The following is a 22,982-nucleotide window of genomic DNA, read 5'->3' as shown; positions in this document are numbered from 1 at the left end:
ACCTTCAAGAACCATCTCAATGATCTGAAAGAAAGCAATGGGACCAATGCAAAAAAAAAATAAACAGCAGATCAATCAACAAGTACAGAAAAATATGTTGAATTCTTAAGTTGGCAATGTGTCCGGATTTAGGCACATAAAATTCTGATACCTTCATTTCTCCATACACCCATGAGGCTTAGTTTGAAAATGTATTCTTTAGACAGATCCAGGAAAACTTCCTAGCATCTCCATTTTTGTATTGGATAAAGAATAAATTTAAAGTAATCAAGGTACTCAGATTATTAATAACTTTATTGCTGTATTATTACGTTTTAGCACTGTCCCTTTAAATTTAGGGTAAAATGAAAGATGTCATGTAACCTGTGCTGAGGTCTGCCTGACAACAGGTCTGGGCGACGAGGCTGCTTAAGATTAAAGGAAGGCTGAGATTGTTTTACTGGGAAAAAGATGCAAGGTATTGACAGCTGGTAAAGGCAGCTGTGATGCCATTGGACAGGCTGTGAGTCTCCAAGCCCCAAGCAAGTGTTAAGAATATTAGGTTGTAATCGGGTATACTTTGAACTGTCCATTTGATTCCATGATTTTATAAACCTCGTAATTGTAAAAATAGCCAGGAATTTATGGCCCCTCCCACCTGGCAAGATATTCTGGTCCCATTGAACTTAATGGAGATATAAATGGCTCACTGCATCCGCTGGGAGGAGACACGCCGTGTTGGGGCTGTAAAATCCTGGCCAATGTAACCTGTCCAAACACAACATACCCCCACATTCTGCCCTGTGTTATTTTTGACTTGAATGTTAATATTCCTGGAAATATATATCTTAAAGCATTTACTGCTTTTTTAACATTAAAATACTTAACTTACTGTTTGTATCTGGCCTCCCTCCACTCTCCATACATTAACTCACAGCATGATTTTAATGCTTTTTTTCTGGCCAAAGAAAAGTTCATATTGTGGAAATAAAAATAGTTGTCTAGACCAATCTTTGACATAAAAATCATGCCAAGACCAAGAAAGATTTTTTGCCAGAATTTATTTTCAACCTCCAACAGCAGCACTGGTTTATTATCCTAAGGCACTACATGCTTTTTTGAAAGTAACTGTTTGCTTACAGTCTTATAGCAACTAACATTTTGATATTAATGAAACCTCAACAAACCTTCATTCATTGAAACCTCCAACAAATAAAGGAAAATCTCATGCTAAAAAGAGGTTTGGTCCTGTTTTTGGGCACAGGCTCACTATTCATGATTAGCCTGGTGCCCAGTCGCATTGATGCAGGCAGCACACAAACTCTGTGGTGCCTTTGCATTAGAATGGATCAGTCAAGTGCAACCCACTCTGCTGGCTGGCTGGTGAAATGCTCAATAGGGCACCCAGAAGCAGGCATAGCCAGCACATGCTCCAACCAACCTGCACCTCTTAAAGGCAAACTGCCTTGCCTAAAGGTGAGCAGCACTCTGTTGTTTCTGACTGCATGTTGTGCAATTGGCCGTAAAGGAGAAGGATACCAAATAGAGTAATAGCCAAGAGAGAGGAATCCCAGGTTCTTGCATGTGGCACTGGAGCCTTGGTCCAGAAAGTAGGAGGAAAGAGGCAATGTTTTCCAAGTGGGAGGTGTTGTGTTATGGGTCTGTTTGATGTCTCACTGATAAGATCTTGAGACTTATATGTTTAAACATGAACCATTTATTGTTAATATTTAACTATGTGCAGATCCCAGTTAATGTTGTGCATGGTGCTGCTGCCATGCAGCTAGGTTCCTTCTAGAATGTTCTCTCAGTCTATTATCTTGTGACTTTATACATCATACCATGGGTGGTACTATCTTCCAGTCACATGTTAATCCTTGGTCTGCCGAGCACCGTTACATTGCAATGACATGAAGGCACATACAACATCATACAACAGGAGGAGGAGAGGCAGTTTTGCAAGAAGTCCCTCAAGGAACATCCTGAGGATGGTATGGCCAAGGAGATTAATTCCCGTAGTCACATCTTCGGAACTTCGAGAGCTGCCACAAGACATTTTCGAATCAAAAAATCATACAATGGTCACAGCCCAGAAGGAGGCATACTGCTTGTTATGTCTTTGGTGGCTCCCTGCAAGACCAGTTCAACTAGTCCCACTCAATCATCCTTTCCATGTAGCACAGCAATTTTTTTTTAATATCTTTAGACGATTATCCAGTTTCCTTTTGAAATCCATGTTTGAATCTGCCTCTACCACACTCTTAGGCAGTGTATTCCAGACCCTAACCATTCATTAAGTTTTTCCTTATGCCATCATTGGCTTTTTGCCATTCACCTTAAATCAGTGAACTCTGATTCTCAACCCTTCCGCCAATGGGAACAATTTCTCTCTATCTACTCACTGTAGGCCCCTCATGAACTTTAACATCTTTATCAAATCAATTCTCAATCTGGTCTTCTCAAAGGAGGACAACCCCAGCTTCTCCAATCTACCCAAAAATTGAAGTGCCTCCTATCTGGAACCATTCTTGTAAACCTTTTCTGCACCCTCACTAAAGTCTTCACATCCTTCCTGAAGTGTGCTGCTCAAAATTGGACAATACTCCCTTTGAGGCTGAACCAATGTTACTAAAGATTCATCATGCCTTTTGTGTTCTATATGCCTTGATTTATAAAGGCCAGGATTCTGTATGCCTTTTTAACCACTTTCTCAAATTGCCCTGCCACCTTCAACAATTTGTGCATGTATACCTCCAAGGCTCTCTGTTCCTGCATCCCTTTAGAATTGCACCCTTTAGTTTATATCATCTCCTTTCTTTCTTCCTAGTTAAGTGCATCACTTCACACTTTTCTGCATTAAATTTCATCTGCCATGTGTCTGTCCATTCTATCAGCTGGTTTATCTCCTCTTGAAGCTTATCTCTATCCTCTTCACAGTTCACAATACCTCCAAGCATTGTGTCATCAGCACATTTTGAAATTGTGCCCTGTACACCCAAGTGTAAGTCATTCATATAGAAAAACAACTCCTGGAAACTCCACTGTATGGCTTCCTCCAGTTTGAAAAGTAACCTTTCACCATTACTCTCTGTCTCCCTTTACTCAGCCAACTTCGTACCCCACCTACCACTTTTATTCTATGGGTTCCAACTTTGCTGACAATTCTATCATGTGGCACTCAGATGTTTTTGGCAGCCTGTAGACACTACATTAGCCATATCATTAACCTCATCAACCCTTTCTGTTAGTTCATCAAAAAATTCAAATTAGTTAAACATGATTTTCCTTTTTTTCATTATTTCATGGGATGCGGGTATCACTGGCAAGGTGTTTCCCATTCCCAAATGCTCTTGGGAAGGATTTTCAGAATTGTGACCTAGTGACAGTGAAAGAACAGCAATATCGTTCCAAGTTAGGATGGCGTATGGCTTGGAGGGGAACTTGTAGGTGGAAATTTAATACCACAGTGTGTGCCTGTTATCATTGATAGGTTCCCCGCTATATACATCAGCTTGATTGACAGGCTCGGCTTCCAGTTGGGCAGAGTGGCTCCAGAGGAGGCCACAAGACCAAGTATGTCCGATGACCAACCCTAGTACTTGATCCAATCCCAAGGGGGGATCAGCTCCCAAACACTTTGAAGGGGTGGGTCCAATACCTGACCAAAGGAGGACTGATCCTGAGTGGAGGTCTGCTAACCCTGGAGATTGGGGGCGGTGTCTGAGGATCTGATCCTGAGGGGGTTGGGAGGGTGGAGTCCAATCTCTGATCCTGGTAGGAGCCTGCTTCTAGGGTATCTGGTCCCTGACCCAGGGGAAAGAGGCTTCGATCCTTAACTCAGGGAAGGGGCCACTCTGAAAGGGCCTATGATTCCCCACTTTGGGGTGAGGGGAGAGCTCAATCCATGGTCGCAGGGCAAAGGGGAAGTGACCCTGTGAGGGTGGAGGATACGTAGTATGGGCAGGGTCCAGAAATCAAGAATTATATTTCCAAGTGTGCAGATGCCACTGAATTAAAAGGCACTGTAAATTGTGTAGGCAAAAGCAGAAAGTTACATTGAGACATTGAGCAACTAAATGAAGGGACAAAACATGCGGCCAATGAATTGCAATGTGGGAAAGTGTGAGATCATCCACTTTGGAACTAAGAAAGAAAAAATGAATGTTTTCTTAATGCTGTGGAGAAGTAAATGGATTTAAAAGTCCATGTCCACAGATCTCTATAAGCTATTGTAGAGATATAAAATGTAACTAAAATGGCTGATGGAAAGTTGTCCTCTATCTCAAAGGGTTTAGAATATGAGAGTGAGTAAGTGATGCTTCAATTGTAGTCAGACCCCACCTGGAGATTTGGGAACAAAACTCAGGAAAAATTTATTGGTCTTGCAGGGTGATACAGTGCAGATTCATCAGCACTAAACCATGCATTAAAGGGTTAAATTATGAGGACATATTGCATGAATTAGGTTTGTGTTTCCTTGAGTTCCCATGATAAAGAAATTTGATAAGGTAAACATAGAGAAATTATTTCCTCTGATGGAGAAATCTAGAGTAAGTGTTCACAAAACTGAAACTGAAGCTGGGCCATTTAGGAATGAAATCAGAATGTACTTATTCATGCAAAGGGTAGCTGAAATCTGGAACTTTGCCAAAAGGCTATGAGTGATGGGTTAATTAAAATTTTCAGGCCTGAAGTTGATCTCTTTTTCTTAGCTGAGGGTATAAAGGGATATAAATGAAGATTGAGTAAACAGATTTGAGGTACAGATTAGCCATAACCTAACTAAGCGACAGAATTGGCTCAAGGTCTGAATGATCTGCTCCTTTTCCTATGTTCTTACAACAGGATACTTTAAAAAGAAATCAGGAAGATATGTGAAAACACTAATAAGGAATTCCTATCAAGTACAAATTGCAAATGAAGTGCCTTAAAGTCAAAAATGGTAAATGTAATCCATGATTGGTGCATGAAATGATGGGGTAAATTAATGTCTTCACTGCCTGAGTGGTAAATCCAGCACAGGGGTCCGTCCATTTCTAGAGGGATAGAATTGAAAAGCAGGGAAGTTATATTAAACTTATACAGACCTTGCCAATCAAATTTGGAGCAATATGGACACTGCTCCAGGTGCATTTTTGGTGCAAATTGGTGTCTGCACCATATGTGCACACTCATGGTGTGGGCCATGTCAGATGTTATTTTGGTGACGGTGAGAGCACGGGTGTTAGGAGCACATACTGGAAGCGCCAAATATAATCTGGCCCACCAGAGTGGCTTGCAAGTCAGGTCATTCTGTAGAATCGGGAGGAAAGTCAAGGGGTGAAGTGCCTGTTGCATTCTCAATACTGTGGAATTATTTCAGTGGTGAGAAAATTGAGGACCACCTTTCTGTCCAGAAGCTAATTAAGGCCCTAAGGTAGCCTCCTGGGGGGCTCGGAACTGAGCCTTCCAGATTGTGCACCCTGTGGCTCACAGAAGGCTGCTGGTGTTATCAAGGCTTCCCCCTCCTCCCACTGAAACATCCATCCCTGCCCTCACCAAAGACATCCACCCCGCTTGCTGGTGCCTGCCTGAATGGCTTGACCATCCTGACCCCATTTGCCTGGCTTCCAGGGCTTCTGATTGGGTAGCAGCTTTGGGAGGTGGGACTTTTGTGCTTAAAGGGATGAGGGGCTCCAAAGCCAGGCAGTTACTTGCCTGATGAGCACAGAATAGGGTCAGGGTTCTTGGAAACTGCTGCGTTGGGGTTGCTCCTGGTTTCCTGTTTTACCACCAGCATTCTCACTATAGCTTAGCCCAAAGTTTCTGACTAGGCAGCCTGAGGCATCAGTCAGTGTGTAAAACTGATTTGACTCCAATGGTATCATTTTTGACCTCAATGTTTCAGCCCTCCCTTAAGCGCACAAAGTTAAACTCGCGTTCAGCAGCTAGAAGGAACCCTCGTGAGTGCTACTTAAAGAGTTCCGTTGCTGATTGATGAGCTTGTTCTGTGAGTTTTCTACTGCTGATAAAGTTGTTGCCATCTACAGGGAGTGGTGTTGCACATGTTCAAGGCCTTGGTTTTGACTTGAAGGATTCCTCTCTAGCTATTTGCTGCCAGTCATGGCTGCTGCAGTTACCATCGCCCTTGCCCTTCAGCATGGCAGGGAGAATAGGCAGAAGCAACACAGAGGAGAACAAGCTGCTAAAAGAGGGAGGAGGAGGGGGTTAAAACTCTCAGCAGGAGGCCTTAACCACCCAGAGTCTCCTGGAAGCAATTCTCTTACCCCAGTGCAACTGAGGAACAGTATATGCGACATCTCTGTTTTATTGAGAAAGTGCCCATTGAAATGTGCTATCTTTCAGGCAGAGCTGCAACCTGAGAACAGGGTGAGGATGGCACTGCCAGTGTCTGTGAAGGTAACTGTGTCTATGAATTTCTTTGTGTAGGATTCATCCAGGTTGGAGCAGGAAACATCTCTAACATCTTCCAGTTTACCCTCCACTGCTGAATAAGGGAGGTGACTAATACTCAATGAGCCAGGGGGAGGGAATCCAATGTGCTCTCCCTGACTAAAGAGAAGCAGCATAAGTCACCTTCTGCCTGATAAGTGGGCCAACTTTGAATGGCATAGTAGCCTTGGCAACATGTGGCTGCTATGGAATGTGATTATCACTCATTAACACACTTCCTTAAGCAACTCCACAGAGTTCAGTCCTTTCAACCATGCCTTCAATAAGTCAGTGGACATGGCAGCTTTCAAAATGCCAATGCACACATGGATGCAATCATGTCAGTATGACAACGGCTTAGCAAGGCGGCAGGCACAGAAAAAAGTATTTGTCAATGGTTAGCCATCTCAAGAGGGAGCAACATCTGAAGAACAGCATCTTTTCAATTTCCAGCTCTCACTGATGAATAATGCAGAGGCATCATCTTGCTAATGAGCCTGAATAGGCCTTTGAACATCAGGACACAGTGACTTTTTAATCTATGTCATGCATCCAAAGCTGTGAGTTTTGTTTGCATTGTCTTCACAGAAAGTGCCTGTCCAGGATCATGGTTTGATTAATTACAAACACTTAGGACCCGACATGCATCTAAAGCCTGCCAAGTTTATGTTCTGGATGACTTGACATTAGGGAGAAACATGGCCCAGTCTGTATTGACACAAAAATCAATGACAACGTTTCCCCTTCTTGGACCCTGCTGAGGACTTAGAAGGTATGCCGAAGCATCGCGGTTAGAGCATGACAGTCCTTGACATTGTCCAGCTCACAAAGGGCAACCCTTTCTACATACTCTAAGTCAATGATTGCACAGCCATGCAATGAATTTCATAATGAGTTGCATTCTGTGCCTTTATAGAAGGATCACGTAAAACACCACTAGACAGCCATCCAGGGGCAAAGTAAGATCCAGATGAGAGTTCATTGTGGGGGTACGTTTTTGACCCTTGAATGAATGCGGAACCTTGAATCACATAGAGTAGCCATTGAATCCCTGAGACTTGGAGACAGATTAATGAGAAATATATATACAAAAGTGAAAAATATTTGCAATGAGTGAACACCTGTGCCACCAGTGTGTGTTCGAAACTTCTTAATTTTTCTAACCCTACCACTATGTCTAGGTATAGCTGTGACATCTGCAGCAGAGTTGGAGGCAACGTGCTGACTGCTATGCTCTGTTGTGTGAGATGCCTTTGGCAATGTCCTCTGGGAGCCTGAGGCCTTCAGGACCCCAGCCTGCTAAGGGTCTCATGCCCTGAGGCAGGTGCACCCTCCTCAGCCTGCCCTGCTGGAGTTAACAGGGTCACTGGCAAAGGGGAGTTGGAGTGGCAAGGCACCCTTGCAGTGTTCTGGGTGGCTGCCTCCTAGGCACGTGGCTACCGGTTCTTCTCTTTTTGGGTGCCCAATGACCCCTCCCTGACTTCTTGAGGAGAAGGGGCACCTGGAGGGAACTTGAGGTTCCCCTCTCGCCCAGCCACTGCTGATATGCACCCATGGCTAGAGTGATGGTGTTATGCAGGTCCAAGCGCAAACCTGATAGAAACTGCTGGACCTGGATCTCCAAAGTAGCCACCACCCTTCCAATGGAGTCTTCGATGCACTTGCATGCCAGAGCCACAACATCAGACAGAACAAGGATGGACTCCTCCATCCCTCGGTCTGGTCTGTTGATGGCCTCTGACAACTCTGCCTGATGTTCTCCTACCTGTCTTTGCATCTCCAACATTTTACTTGGGGCCGATTCCAGAGGCTCATCATTGGACTCAGTAGAGGCCTGATCTCCTGCAGTCCTCTGAGTGTCAGAGATCTTGGCTGTCACTGCCCCTAGCTGTTGTGGACCTGTGTCAGTGAGGTGATCACCAGATTGTGAACCCAAGCCTACTCTAGAAACAGGTCCCACTGAGGTGCATGTGTCTGTGCTGGTGGAGGATGCAGGTGAATGCAGTGACGGTTCTTCATCCGATGTTTGGTCTACCTGCTCATCTGAGTTGGTGTTGGGGCTGGTGCTGAGTCATCTGGAGGAAGACATCCTTCACCTTTTCTTGCTGGTACCTGGAATAGAAGGAGAGAGAATTAATGATTGACTAGGCAGGCTCTTACAACATAGATCACTCAGTCATTGTCTGCATGTGGTTGATGTACACTGGATGCAGCCTCACTGGCTTGTTGGGGGAGGCAATAAATGCTCGCCTAGCCAGCAACATCCATATCCCATTAAATAATTTTTTAAAAGATGCGTTTGTGCAGGATTTTGCATGAGATGATGATCTTAAATTGGCTGGCAGTGATTCAGTGCTGATGTCCTATCTGTTGGTAGTATGACATCCCTCTGGGCTCTAACCCTTAGATTGCCTGTTGCCCTTATGAGAGTGTGAGTTTGGAGTAAGTAGAAGTTTCACTCACCCTGGCAGAGTGGAGAAGAGCATACATCTTTTGCGGCACTGCAACACAGTCCTATTTTGTCTTCCATGAGCGCTAACCTCCCCGTGAACTCCTCCCAGGCCAGCGTGGCCAGGTGGGAGGACCTCCTGCTTTCCCAAGGAAATACAACTTCTTGCCTTTCTTCGATGGCCTGGAGGAAAATCCCCAGGGAGATTTCGCTGATCCATGGTGCTGATGGTTTTGATCTTTTCAGCTCCATGGATTACCTGTCCTACAGAACACCTAGGCTGCCCTGAGTAAATGCCTGTGTGGGCACCATTTAAATATGGCGCCATGAGGTAACACTAGGGTGGATGAATCCTTGCCTCCCCTGCCACAAGATTCACCAAGTACCTCACTAATGCATAATTAATAAGCTGAAAAGGGGAAGATCGCACATGTTGAGCCAACCTGCTGCCCGGCAGGTATCACATTAACTTTCCTGCAGCCATCGCGCCTACTTTCCAGAATGGAAAATCCCACCCTAAGTTACCCTCTCTAATTGGAACAGCCTATACCAGGGAATCCCTGGCCTCAATGCTTTCATCGATGCCTGAGAATCCTGAGTCTCAGCAAATGTTATACCAGCAAATTAACTTGATTTACCAATGTGCTTAAGCGTATTGGAAAAGCTGTCCCACAGATTAGTCAAGCAATAGCCTGACAGTCATACTAATGGAATCATACCTCCCAGACAACATCCAGCACAGCACCATCACGATCCCTGGGTATGCCCTGTCCCACCAACAGGACAGACCCACTAGAGGCACTGGGACAGTGGTGTACAGTTGAGAGGGAGTTGCCCTAGGAGTCCTCAACATTGACTCTGGACCCCATGAAGCCTTTTGGCATCAGGTCAAACATGGGCAAGGAAATTTTCTGCTGATTACCACATGCTGTCCCCTTTCCCTCAGCTGATGAATCCATACTCCTCCATGTTGAACACCGCTTGGAGGAATGCCAATAGTGGCAAGGGCACAGAATGTACTCTGGGTGGGGTCTTCAATGTCCAACACCAAGAGTGGCTCAGTAGTACCATTACTGACCAATCTGGCCAATTCCTATAGGACATAACTGCTAGTCTGGGTCTTTGGCAGGTGGTGAGGGAACCAACGAGAGAGAAAAACCTACTTGACCTGGTCTTTGCCAATCTACCTGTCACAGATGCATCTGTCCATGACAGTATTGGTAGGAGTGACTTCCACATTTGTGGAGACAAAGTCCTGTCTTCAAACTGAGGATATCCTCCATTGTGTTGTGTGACATTACCAAAGTGTTAAATGGGATGGATTTCAAAAAGACCTAGCAAATCAAAACTTGGCATCCATGAGACATACTGGGTCATTAGCAGCAGCAGAACAATCTGTAACCTCGTGGCCAGGCATATCCTCCACTCTACCATTACCATCAAGCCGGGCGATCAACACTGGTTCAATGAGCAGTGCAGGAAGGTTTGTCAGGAGCTGGACCAGGCATACCTAAAAATGATGTGTCAACCTGATGAAGCTACAACACAGGGCTACCTGCACATCAAACAATAAAAGCATCATATGATAGACAGAGCTAAGTGATACCACAACCAACGGATCAGATCTAAGCTCTGCAATGCTGCCATATCTTTCCAGAATGGTGGTGAACAATTAAATAACTCACTGGAGGAGGAGGCACCACAAGTATCGCCAGCCTCAATGATCAGGAAGCCCAGCACATCAGTGCAAAAGCCATGGCTGAAGCATTTGCAACAATCTTCAGCCAGAAGTGCTGAGTGGATGATCCATTTTGGCCTCCTTCTGAGGTCCCCAGCATCACAGATGCCAGTCTTCAGCCAATTGAATTCACCCCACGCGATATCAAGAAATGGCTGAAGGCATTGGATATTGCAAAGGCTATGGGCCCTGACAACATTCTGGCAATAGTACTGAAGACTTCTGCTCCAGAACTAGCTACGTCCCTAACCAAGCTGTTCCAGGACAGGTACAACACTGGTATCTCACAGGCAATTTGGAAAATTGCACAGGTATGTCCTGTCCACAAAAAGCAAGATAAACGCAAACCGGCTAATTGCCGCCCCATCAGCCTATTCTCCATTATCAGCAAAGTGATGGAAGGGGTCATCAACAGTATTATCAAGTGGGATTTGCTTAGCAATAACCTGCTCTCAGATGCTCAGTTTGGGTTCTGCCAGGGCCACACAGCTCCTGGTCTCATTACAGCCTTGGTCTGAGTAACTGACCTTGACATCAAGGCAGTATTTGACTGAGTGAGGCATCAAGGAGCCCTAGAAAAACTGAAGTCAATGGGAATCAAGGGGAAAACTCTCCACTGGTTGGAGTCATACCTTGCACAAAAGAAGATGGTTGTGGTTGTTAGAGGTCAACCATCTCAGTCTCAGGATATTGCTGTAGTGTCCTGGGCCCAACCATCTTCAGCTGTCTCACCAGTGGCCTTCCTTCCATCATAAGGTCAGAAGTGGGGATGTTTGCTGATGATTGCACAATGTTCAGCAACAATCACGACTCCTCAGTTACTGAAGCAGTCCATGTCCATGTGCAGCAAGACCTGGACAATATTCAGGCTTGGGCTGATAAGTGGCAAGTAACGTTCATGCAGACAAGTGCCAGGCACTGACCATCTCCAACAAGAGAGAATTTAACCATTGCCCCTTGACATTTGATAGCATTACCATTGCTGAATCCCCCGCTCTCAACATCCTGGGGGTTACCATTGACCAGAACCTGAACTGGACCAGCTATATAAATACTGTGGCTAGAAGAGCATGTCAGAGGTTGAGAATTCTGCAGAGACTAACTTACCTTTTGACTCCCCAAAGCCTGTCTATCATTTACAAGGCACAGGTCAGAGTGAGATGGAATACTCTCTGCTTGCCTGAATGTGTGCAACTCCAAGAAGCTCAACACCACCCAATACAAATCAACCTACTTGATTGGCACCCCATCCACCACATTCAGCGTTCACTCCCTTCGTCACTGGTGCACAGTGGCAGCAGTGTGTGCCACCTACAAGATGCACTGCAGAAATTCAGCAAGGCTCCTTTGATAGCACCTTCCAAACTTGCAACCTCAACCACCTAGAAGGACAAGGCCAGCATGGGAACACCGCCACCTGCAAGTTTCCCTCCAAGTCATACACCATCCTGACCTGGAATTATATCGCAGTTCCTTCACTGTCGCTGGTTCGAAATCTTGGAATTCCCTTCTTGCCAGAACTGTGGGTGTTTCTACAGCACTTGGACTGCATGGGGCTCAAGAAGTCAGCACACCATAACCTTCTCAATTAGGGATTTGCATTAAAAACTGGCCTAGCCAGCGATGCCCACATCCTATGAATGAATAGGTAACAAAAGCCTGATGGTTGCATTTATAGAGCTCAAGAGACTTTGAGGCAGGGAAAATGTGAAATTAATTTAAATCAAACAGCTACGCATGGGCCAGGATCTTTAGGTTGGCGAGCGGGGGGCAGGGCCTGCTCACCGATGTGTAAAATGATGCAGGATGATGTCAGGTGGAGCTCCCAAAGTCAGCCCGCATCATTTCAATTTTCACGTCAGCAGGGTCACAACCGAATCAGCTGTGCACCCGCTGACCTGTCAACGGCCAATTGAGGCCATTGACAAATTCATTAACATAATTGATGGACGTACCTGCCCAATCTTAGGGTTGGTGGACAGACTGGGAGCCCTGGTGGGCTTCAGAAAAAGCATGAAACATCATCCACAGGTGGGATGAGGTTTCATGAGGGTTTTAAAAATGGTGGTGCGCCCCCAATCAGGGGCGCCGACTGGAGGTGCACCTGGACATGCCCGTTCCTGCACTTCCCCTGAAGGGGGGAGAATTCTTCACTATGACAGTTTCAGAAGTATATGGTGGAGACAACATGGAGCCAGAAAAAAGATAGAAATAAAAATGACAATAAGAATGCACAGAACGCTTTTTAATAACCTTAGTGCTGTGTGGGGAGTTGGGATTATTTCATTTTCATTTTAGTCTGAAAACAGTGGTGTAAGATGTGAGTGACACCATCCTGACTTGGAAATATATCACTATTCCTTCACTGTTCCTGGGTCAAAATCCTGAAACCCCCTTCCTAACAGCACTGTGGGCGTTCCTACAACACATGGACTGCAGCGATTCAAGAAGGCAGCTCACCACCATTTTCTCAATGGCAATGAGGGATGGGTGACGAATATTGACCTTGTCAGTGACGCTCATGAACGAATTGAAAAAAACTGTCCAGTGAAATTTTATCTATTTCATCATGCTGCTCATTAACATGGACAAACCATGCCACATGATCCCTTTTTAGTACGTTAGTGGCACTTTGTTGACAATCAAATTCTGAAATTAGTCAGCACTAAACTTGCAAGTGAGTTCTCATCTTTTACATTTGATTTACGTTATAGATTATTGCAAACACTTTTTTTGCCTTGGCTAGGTGAATAGACAAGGACTTGTTGAATTTTAACCTCCCTTGCTCTTTTCCATTAGAAGTTTGGTCAATTTAGCAGTTAAACGTGCTAATGCACTCCTTGGGCGAAATCATCCCAGATTTGCACTAAGCATAGTAGTGGGCAGGAAAAAGAACGTTTTACCTGCCGGCTGCAATGGCAGCTTTCACACTGTACCATTCCAATCCCTCTCATTACTCATGCATTCCCGGGACACACGCCATTTCGATTAACACACCACACTGTCACCTTGCCTGTTCATCACACTGACCTTGCTGTTTCATCACATCAGTTCTAAGAACCTCTCTTGGTTAAGTCTGAAGGCCCCTTAATGCATCCCAGAGAGTACTGGCCACTACTTGGATGGCCAGAGTTTAGTGCACTGCATGGCTGCCCAAGACCTCACCAACACTATCCCACTCCACCTTACCGATTGGCAGCAGCACTGGACTGCACGATGTGCTTTCAGCTCAGGCGCAGGAATTCTCCTAACCCACACTGCAAGGCTGCACTGTTAACTTGAACCATGGGGGAGACTGGTCCAAACTGGGATGTGACATTGCAAGGGGCTGTGAGCACCTCCAGCAGTGACTGCTCCATGGCGAGTTTTAGCAAGGAGAGTGTACAACTTGCCCAGTTGTCCAATTGTTCTGCAGTCCACTGAAACACTCATTAGTCTGTGCCCAATGGGTGAAAAGCTCTAGAGCACTTAGTGGCACTTTCAAGCCTCTGAGTTGTTTGAGCGGACAGATAAGCTAGAGGCCCAATTCCAAGCATATCAATAAAGCTGCATCTGAACTGTCTCAGCTGCAGAGCAAAGTTCACTTTATGCAAGGTCTCCCTAATGTGTGGCTGCTTCCCTCCCCGCAACCCTGCACATGCTTGTCATCTACCATCAGCCGCAGTGCAGCACTTGCCTGTCCCCCCCACCGACCCCACAAGTCGCCTCAACCACAGGGCAGCCCTTGCACTGTAAGCCAGCCAGGAAAAAGTGACTTGCGTGTGCCCTTGCCTGAATACGCATCACCTCAACCTTGTAGTCTAACAGGTGAACCTCGCGAGCTCTGTGCAACGTTACTGTGTACTCACCTCTGCGTTCTCTTCAAAGTGCAGCTTGCCAGGTGCATGTCTTATGTATGCTGTTGTGAAACATGTCATCATGCAATTACGGAAAATTACACTCCTAGTTATGGGGCCCTGGCATCTAACCTCTGCCATTCCAACACAACACGCGAATGTTTACTAGAATACAAGAGTGCATAAACTCCACTATCTCAAGATAATATGGAAAATCAGCCATGGATTTCCTGGACAGATGTTTCTATTAGAATTTAATTTGCATTCCCAAAATAGGTGTGCTTTGTAGATTTAATCCTTTGTAATGAAATTTTACAATCCCAACATTTGAACATAAATTATATAACATTTCTCATATGTCAAATTGTCAAAAATCTTGAAATGTGACTCTTGCCCTCGAACATATTTTATTGGAAAATGTTTCTTTGCAGCACAGTAACCTTTAGCTGACATTCTCGGGTTATATTTTAATGACCTATTTTAAAGGAAGTTGTGGAGAGATTACTCTGAATAAAACAGCTTTGCAACTTGTCATACTTTCATATGAAAACATTTAATTTAAGTAAAAATGTTCTAAATGGTTTTGTAGAATCACATGACAATTTAAAGTGTCATATACCAAATTTCAAACTACATCTTTTCTAAATGTTACAGAACGTTGGATCAAATTGGTTTAAAACCTCCTTGTCTGTTACCCATAATATTCCACAGTCCAAGGAGAATCATTACTGTTTTGTGAAGGGAATGTCACTCACTCAGTTCTGAAAGAGCCACAGAGCACATTTTATTTTTGCAATATGACTGTACCATCACATCATAAGATCATTAGAAATAGGAGCAGGAATAGGCCATTTGTCCCACCCACCTGCTCTGCCATTCAAAAAAGTCATGGCTGATTTGAATGTGCCTTAACTCCACTTTCCTGCCTGCCCCCCATAACCTTTGACTCCCTTGTCGATCAAAAATCTGTCTGACTCAACCTTGAATATTTTAAATGACATGGCCTCTATTGGTTTTTGTGGAAGAGAATTCCAAAGGCTAACGACCTTCTAAGAGAAGAAATTTCTCCTCATCTGTGCCTTAAATGGGAGACTCCTTATTGTTCAACTGTGCCCCCTGATTCTAGATTCCCCCATTAGCGGAAACATCCTCTCAGCATCTAACCTTCCAAGCCCCTTCAAAATCATATATGTTTAAATAAAATCACTCTAATTCTCCCACATTATATTTCATCTACCAAATCTTTTGCCCAGTCACCTAATCTAGTCCCTTGCAGACTCTTTGTACCCTTCTCTCAACGTACATAGCTATGTAGCTACAATACTGGTAGTCTCTTCTTCCAAGTCACTAATATAGATCATAAATAGCTGAGGCACCAGCACTGATCCCTGTGGCACATCCAAGTGACATAATGATTTTACAGAAACATTGGTAATAGTATTAGCAATGTGATTGGTATTATCATGCAAAGAATAATGCAATTGCACAGCATACATCATTTATTTCATAATTGTTTGCATAACAAATATTTGCAATATATAGTTACTGCCAGTAATTGTCATAATAAACAAAGGAATCCAATTTAACAAATTGGTTTTTCAATAACATCTTTGCAGGCGGCTTGTTTTTCGCTAAAACAATGCGTTTAAGGAGGTATGTGACCATGTTGGACCCCTTTCAGGAAACCTATGGTGGAAAGATAGGTAGCCTGATGTTCATCCCTGCTGTCATGGGAGAGCTGTTTTGGACAGCAGCTGTTCTAACAGCCCTTGGTGAGAAAATATGGCATTAATTATAAGAACTTTCTTGCTTTTAACCTGTAAATAATTAAGAAATATTTCTAAAGAAAGGTCTTTGTTTAGTTTTGAAGCAAGCAGCAAAATACCGCAGCCCCAAGCTCGTGAGATTCTACTCCCAACACAGAATCTTGGTTAACAAGAGTATAGATTGAAGAGTTGGAACTTGAGTTCAGCCCATCTGATTTAACATGCTCCAAATTATCTTGTCATAAAGATTGATTGCCAAAAATTCATTAGCACTAAAAATTGGCCACAATGGTTTATTTGCCTGATTCTCTCAACAGCATTTCTATCAAGCACAGCTTTTCATTAGAAGCAGTCTCATGAGTTCAGAGCTTATGTATCTCCTATGAGCAGAGATTAAAAGGAGATTTGATAGAGGTGTTCAAAATCATGAATGATACTGATAAGGATAGACTGTGTCCAGTGGCAGAAACCTGAAGATAGATTTAAAGTGATTCACAAAAGAATCAAAGGTGACATGAGGAGACAGTTCTTACACAGTTGTTGTGATTTGGAATGGACTTCCTGAAAGGGTGGTCGAAGCAGATTCAATATAAAAATCAAAAGAGAATTGGATAAATATCTGAAGGGAAAAAAAATACAAGCCTATGGGAGAAAGAGCAGGGAACTTGGATTAATTGGATGGCGCTACCAAAGGGGTGGCACAGGCATGTTGGGCCAAATTACCTCCTTCTGTGCTATATTATGATTCTGTGATCCATTTGAAAGATAGCACCTCTGACAGACAGAACTACAATGAAGTATCATAATCGAAGTATATTAAGCTATATGCTCAATTCCTGGAGTGGGATTTGAATCTCCAACTTGTTGACTGAAGAGGTGAAAGTATACCAACTGAATCCCGCAAAGGGGGATGAACTGAACTGAAACCACCCAAAATTTTACACACAAGAATTTTATATCCAGCAGGTATAGGACACATTTATTCCATCAATTTTAACTGTGAAATTTTAAAAAAAACTTTAAAAAGAAAGTAATGTAGAAAACTTTGGTTGAAAAGAATTGGGGTGATAAGGTAAATCATAAAGTAACAAATAGATGCCAACCAACTTGTAAATTTGCATTTATAGGAAGAAACAAAGACAGTGGAAGTAAAATATTTGAGATTCTACAAAAATGAGTTAGCATAGAGAAAATATGAAGTTTGATGTTGTAGGAGGAGGAAAAGTACATAGGATGGTATATTTACAGCTTAGAAAGAGACGGAATAAAAGCTCAAGGAATGATGCCATCTCAATATAGGAAAGGGCAGTAGGAAGGATCAAGACAGAGATATCAGAAAAAAGAGGGGTGAAAGGGACTACTTATCCCAAAATCTTTTAAAATACTCTGCTCAGGTGTCTCAGAGAATTTGAAGAATTTTTACAAATGTGGAAGCAACATCCAAATCTTGGATGGACTTGGAATTCCTAGAGTCATTTAGTTGTCAAAGGGAAAACAGGTTTTTGGCTAAAAAGCAGGACAAATCATATTTGGCCAATTATTGCACCATCAGTCTACTTACAATTAACAGCAAAGTTGCGGAAGGTGTCGTTGACAGTGCTATCAAATGGCACATACTGAGCAATAACACGTTCACTGATACTCAGTTTGGATTCTGCCTGGGGCACTTAGCTCCTGTCCTCAACAGACCCTTCTTCCAAACATGGAAAAAAGAGCTGAATTCCAAAAGTGAGGTGAGAGTGATTGCCCTTGACATCAAGGCAGCATTTGACTGAATGTGGCATTAAGGAGCCCTAGCAAAGCTGGAGTCAATGGGAATCAGGGAGAAAATAGTTGAAGCCAGACCTAGCTCAAAGTAAGATGGTTGCAGTTGTTGAAAGCCAATCATTGCTGCAAAAGTTCCTCAGGATAGTGTCCTCAGCCCAAACACCTTCAGCTGCTTCATCAATGATCTTTCTTCCACCATAAAGTCAGAAGTGGCGATGTTCGCTAATGATTGCACAATGTTCAGTACCATTCGAGACTCCTCAGATATTGGAGCAGTCAGTGCTTATAACAAGACCTGGACAACATTTAGGCTTGGGCTGATAAGTGGCAAGTAACATTCAAGCTATACAAGTGCCAGGCAATGACCATCTCCAGCAAGAGAGATTCTATCCATCTCCCCTTGACATTTAATGGCATTACCATCATGAATCCCCGACCATCAACATCCTGGGAGTAACCATTGACCAGAAAATTAATATTCACTTCTTCCGCCACAAGTGCATTGTGTCAGCAGCGTGTACCACAGTTAAGACACTGCAATAACTCGCCAAGCCTCCTTCAAAAGCATCTTCTAAACTCATGACCCTTATCACCTAGAAGGACAATGATAGCAGATCCATGCGAACAGCACCACCTGCAAGTTCCCCTCCAAGCCACACACCATCCTGACTTGGAACTATATCACCGTTCCTTCACTGTCTCTGGGTCAAAATCTTGCAACTCCCTTCCTAACAGCACTGTGGGTGTACCTACATCACATGGATGCAGCGGTTCAAGAAGGCAGCTCACCTCCTCCTTCTCAAGGAAAATTAGTAAAGGGTAACCCTTGCCAGTGATGCTCATGTCCTATGAAAGAATAAAAGAAATGCACACAAAAGTTCATTGTCACAGTTACCTTCAAAGCAACTGGCAATGTGGTCCTTGCCCAGATCTGAGTTTGAAATTGTGATTGTGGCTGTAGCTAGTGCCAGATTTCAATGAAGACATTTTTATTGAAGCGCAGATGTCTCATTCATTGTTCCTCACCGAGGATCAGGAAGGCGAGTTGGTCTCTGAGCATTCTGGACAGATCTAGCCTCCTACCGAGAGTCCTTCTTCATCCGTCCCCCTTCCAGCTGCTTGTCTTGCTCTGCAGGTCCTGTGGTCATTCTCCAAGTCATTCAGTATTCCAAGGCGAAGGCTTACTACTGCACCCACATGTAGGAGCAAGTAGTTTGTGCAGAAATCTTGAAGTCCGCAAAAATTATTTCACTTCCTGTAAACCTTTACAACTTAAAACAACTATAGAAAGCAACACACACTTGTAGAATCATAGCAAAAGCCAGACAAAATCAACCAGCAACTAATCTGCAAGTAGTTAATGATCCCTTTAAATTGTACACTTTTCAGGGTGCAGTGGGAGATGGGGGTTGGTCCTTCCTCTTCTGTACACATGTTGAGCTGTGTGAGGTTAAGAGAGGGTATATGTTGGAGTGTTGAGTTCCAAACTGGCACCACTGATATCAAATCAGTGTTACATACTGATGATACTATGATCTGTCTACTCTGCATACTTCCAGCAGACATTCACTGCTCATGTGCTAACATCCTCAGCTATATGGCATCCGGCACATTCAATCCACAAGTGTGCATATACTTTGCAGATACTATGTTGAAGATCTAAGGGCACTTGAAGTACTGAAAAAGAGGTCGCTAACTGTCCCAATTTCTCACCCACTGTGCTCCTGATGAACTGAAGTGTATGGATAACTTTACTGAAATGAATGGAGACCACAGTGGTAATCTGGCCATTGTGCTACAAAGTATATTTGAGTTACGTATGCTGAAGGAAAATGGCGAACATAATTTGGAATCATCATCAAACGTATGGATAGAGTTGAATGATGAATGGGGAGAGATCAATGTAATAATTGATATTTCCCAGGGGTTAGATTTGGACCACTGCTTTTCTAGATATTTGTTAATGACTTACACTTGGGTGTTCAAAGCACAATTTTAAAATTTACAGATGGCACAAAATGTGGATGTATTGTGAACTTTGAGGAGATTGTGCTAGACTTCAAGAGGACATAGACAGGCTGATGAATTGGTGGACATATGGCAAATCAATTTAAAGGCAGAGAAACGTGAAGTGATACATTTTGTTAGAAAGAACAAGGAGAGGCAATGTCAATTATAGGGTAAAATTCTAAAGGGAGCGATTTGTGCTCAATTTGTTTGTTCGAGGTGGCAAGCCAGGTTGAGAAAGTGGTTTACAAAGTATCTGGGATCCTAGACTTTATAAATTGAGGCACAGAGTATTAAAGGAAGAATATTACGATGAACCTTTAGAAAACACTGGATCAGCCTCAATTGGAGTCTTGGGTAGAATTTTATGTCCCACGGGCGGGTGGGCGCACACCCGACCCAATCGGGCATAAAGTAGCATGTGATGATGTCGGGTAAATGTCCCAATGCCATCACGCACTTGTGTGATATTTCACTCAGTGGGCATGAGTGGATGCCGGAGCCGCGCCCACCATTAATTAACAGGCCATTGAGAAGCCAGCTGATGGCAATTTTTCATTACCCGTGCATTTTTGCACTTGTTGCACAGGCAAAATAGGTAGGCAGGCAGCCCACAATTTCAAAAACCTCATCCAAGGGCAGGATAGAAAGGGTCAGCAAAATTGACAGTGTGAGTAGTGAGGAGTTTGGTAGTTTGCTGCTGGTGTCTTATGGTACTTGGCAGTTTCATCTCCGTTAGGGGCTTCATTGTTAGCATTTCCAGACTTGGTGTCTTCAAAAGCCCCCCAGAGGATTCAGACCATTTGGACCCTTCCAGATATCAGACAGTCTCCTGTAACCCTGATAATGGGGATTGTGCTCTCCACTGGTGGCACCTCCTCTGAGGAGGATCAGAGAGGCAGAAGGGAGAGGAGGCCAGGTGCCCCAATGCAGCTTCCAGTGGAGCGACCTGTGGGAGGAGAGGTGCAAGCCAAAGATATGCAGGGCCAGCAGGAAATCCAAGGCAGAAAGGGGCCACAGAAGACTATCCTGTTTCTATGGTTTACAGGCAGCAATGCAGCTACGAAATGTTCAAGGTCCAATGCTGAAAGAGGCTCCAACTCTCAAAGGAGACGACAACCTCCATTTGTCATATGATTGGGCCTGAGATCGGCTTCGACTGTATGGATGGACATCCCATGCCAGTGGCTCTGAAGGCCTCCGGCTCTTTCCAGGGATCAGTGGGGGATCTTTGTGGAGTCTTCCAATCAGTTGTCCTTAGTTGTGTCAAGCTGGTGACAGAAGCTCTGTTCAGGCAGGTACTGATCTTTATTCTTTGCTGTGTGGACCAGGCCAGCCAGGCTGAGTGAACCAAAGGGTTTGCAGCGATTGCTGGGTTCCCCCGCAACCAGGGTGCCATCGACACACAAATATGGCCATCAAGGTGCCAGCGGGTCAGTTGGGTGCCTTCGTCAACAGGAAGGGATTCCATTCCAAGAATGTGCAGATAGTGTGTGACCACAGGATGCAGATTCTGTAAGTCTGTGTAAGGTACCCTGGCAGCTCCCATGATGCTTACATCCTCAGACACTCCCACATGCCGAGGCTCTTCAGTGCTCCAGCCCCACTGGATGGATGGCTGCTGGGTGACAAGGGCTATCCATTGAAGAGGTGGCTTATGATGCCTCTCCGCCACCCAAGAACAGAGTCGAGCTGCGTTACATTAAGAGTCATGGCTCCACGAGGGCAGTGATAGAGAGGACCATATGTGTTTTCAACATTCGCTTCCAATACCTAGACCATTCAGAGGATGCACTATAATACCCCCCGTGCGGGTGTCACTGATTGTGGTTGCATGCTGAGCTCTCCATAATCTGGCACTGGCACGGGAGAAAGAGGATCTTGACTCAGCTGCACAGGCCACAGATGATGAATCCAATGGTGAGTCAGAAGAAGAGCACAGTGAAGAGAATGCATCAGGCTTGGAGGCAGACCTCGATAACCTCCAGGGAGGCAGGGACACCAGAGACATCTTGATCCAATGCTCCTTCAGCTAGGCTACCAAATATCTACTTCTACCTCATGCCAGGGCTGCTGCCTCCCTCCATCTCGGATGTCTGAAAGTACCCTTTCATTTGCACCCAAAGTCCACTCAATGCCTGTGCAATAAAGTTTTGAGCCACCCACATCCAGCTTTACATACAGGCATACCCTGCGCCACATTAAATAAAAAATGTGAAGCATACTCAAGCCATTACAACAAAAGGAAATTTATCTCATGTTAACACTCATAACAAATTAATAGAGTCTTCGCCGGTCTTCAACCCCAGACCAGTTAAAATAAACAAAACATTGCGCAACAGAAGATCACCTGTGGCCAATCCCTCTTGTGCTCATAGCGCCTTAAACTTATGTGTGCGAATGCTACGTCTTGGTGCTCCCCCTCGATAGCACCAGCATTGGAGGCAGCCTGCTGACTCTGGTGTCTTGTTGGCCTTGATTACCTTGATGGTCATCCCTGGCCATTGGAGCCTATGCTGGCCCCGTCAGGGAGAGAGCGGCCAGTGCCACAGCTGGCATCTCCCCAGTCGCTGCAGTCTCATCAGATGCCTTGGTCACTGGCAGAGGAGTGGAGGAGCTGCTGCCATCATCCAGAGTGCCCTGAGAGGAGCCAGCAGAGACAACAAGCAGGTTGTGTGCCAACATGAGGTTGCTCTGGATCTCCCTGCTCACTATTGATGGACAGGCACCTAGCTGGGATACTGGGTACCTCATCCGTCTCCCACACTGACACTGACCACCTGAGAGCATTGCCTATATGAGGGTTTGCAGGTCCGAGCACAACGCCAACCCCTGATTCTGTCCCTGGAGCTGCCTCTCCATGAGAGTCACCACTCTCTCAATGGAGGAGGCAGTGCGCTCAGCCATGAGGGTCACCACAATGCTTATGATCCGCATGGACCCCTCCACAACAGAGACCATGGCATGCATACCCTCATGGATCTCCGCCAGATCCTCTCGGACATCTT

The 22,982-nt window shown here is 44.6% G+C and overlaps 1 protein-coding gene across 1 annotated transcript in view; it reads left to right on the top strand.

Annotated features, from left to right (window-relative positions):
- Positions 1–22,982, top strand: part of LOC121283889 (high-affinity choline transporter 1-like) — a 109,684-nt gene that overhangs the window by 8,050 nt on the left and 78,652 nt on the right. Inside the window, exon 3 of the mRNA XM_041198691.1 lies at positions 16,051–16,206. Within this exon, the coding sequence (XP_041054625.1) occupies positions 16,051–16,206 (156 nt within the window). The remainder of the gene's footprint in view (positions 1–16,050; positions 16,207–22,982) is intronic.

The sequence above is a fragment of the Carcharodon carcharias genome, chromosome 11, assembly GCF_017639515.1.
Source record: "Carcharodon carcharias isolate sCarCar2 chromosome 11, sCarCar2.pri, whole genome shotgun sequence".
NCBI lineage: Eukaryota > Metazoa > Chordata > Chondrichthyes > Lamniformes > Lamnidae > Carcharodon > Carcharodon carcharias.
The sequence above is the reverse complement of the archived record's forward strand: the minus strand, read 5'-3'. Positions and strand labels throughout refer to the sequence as shown.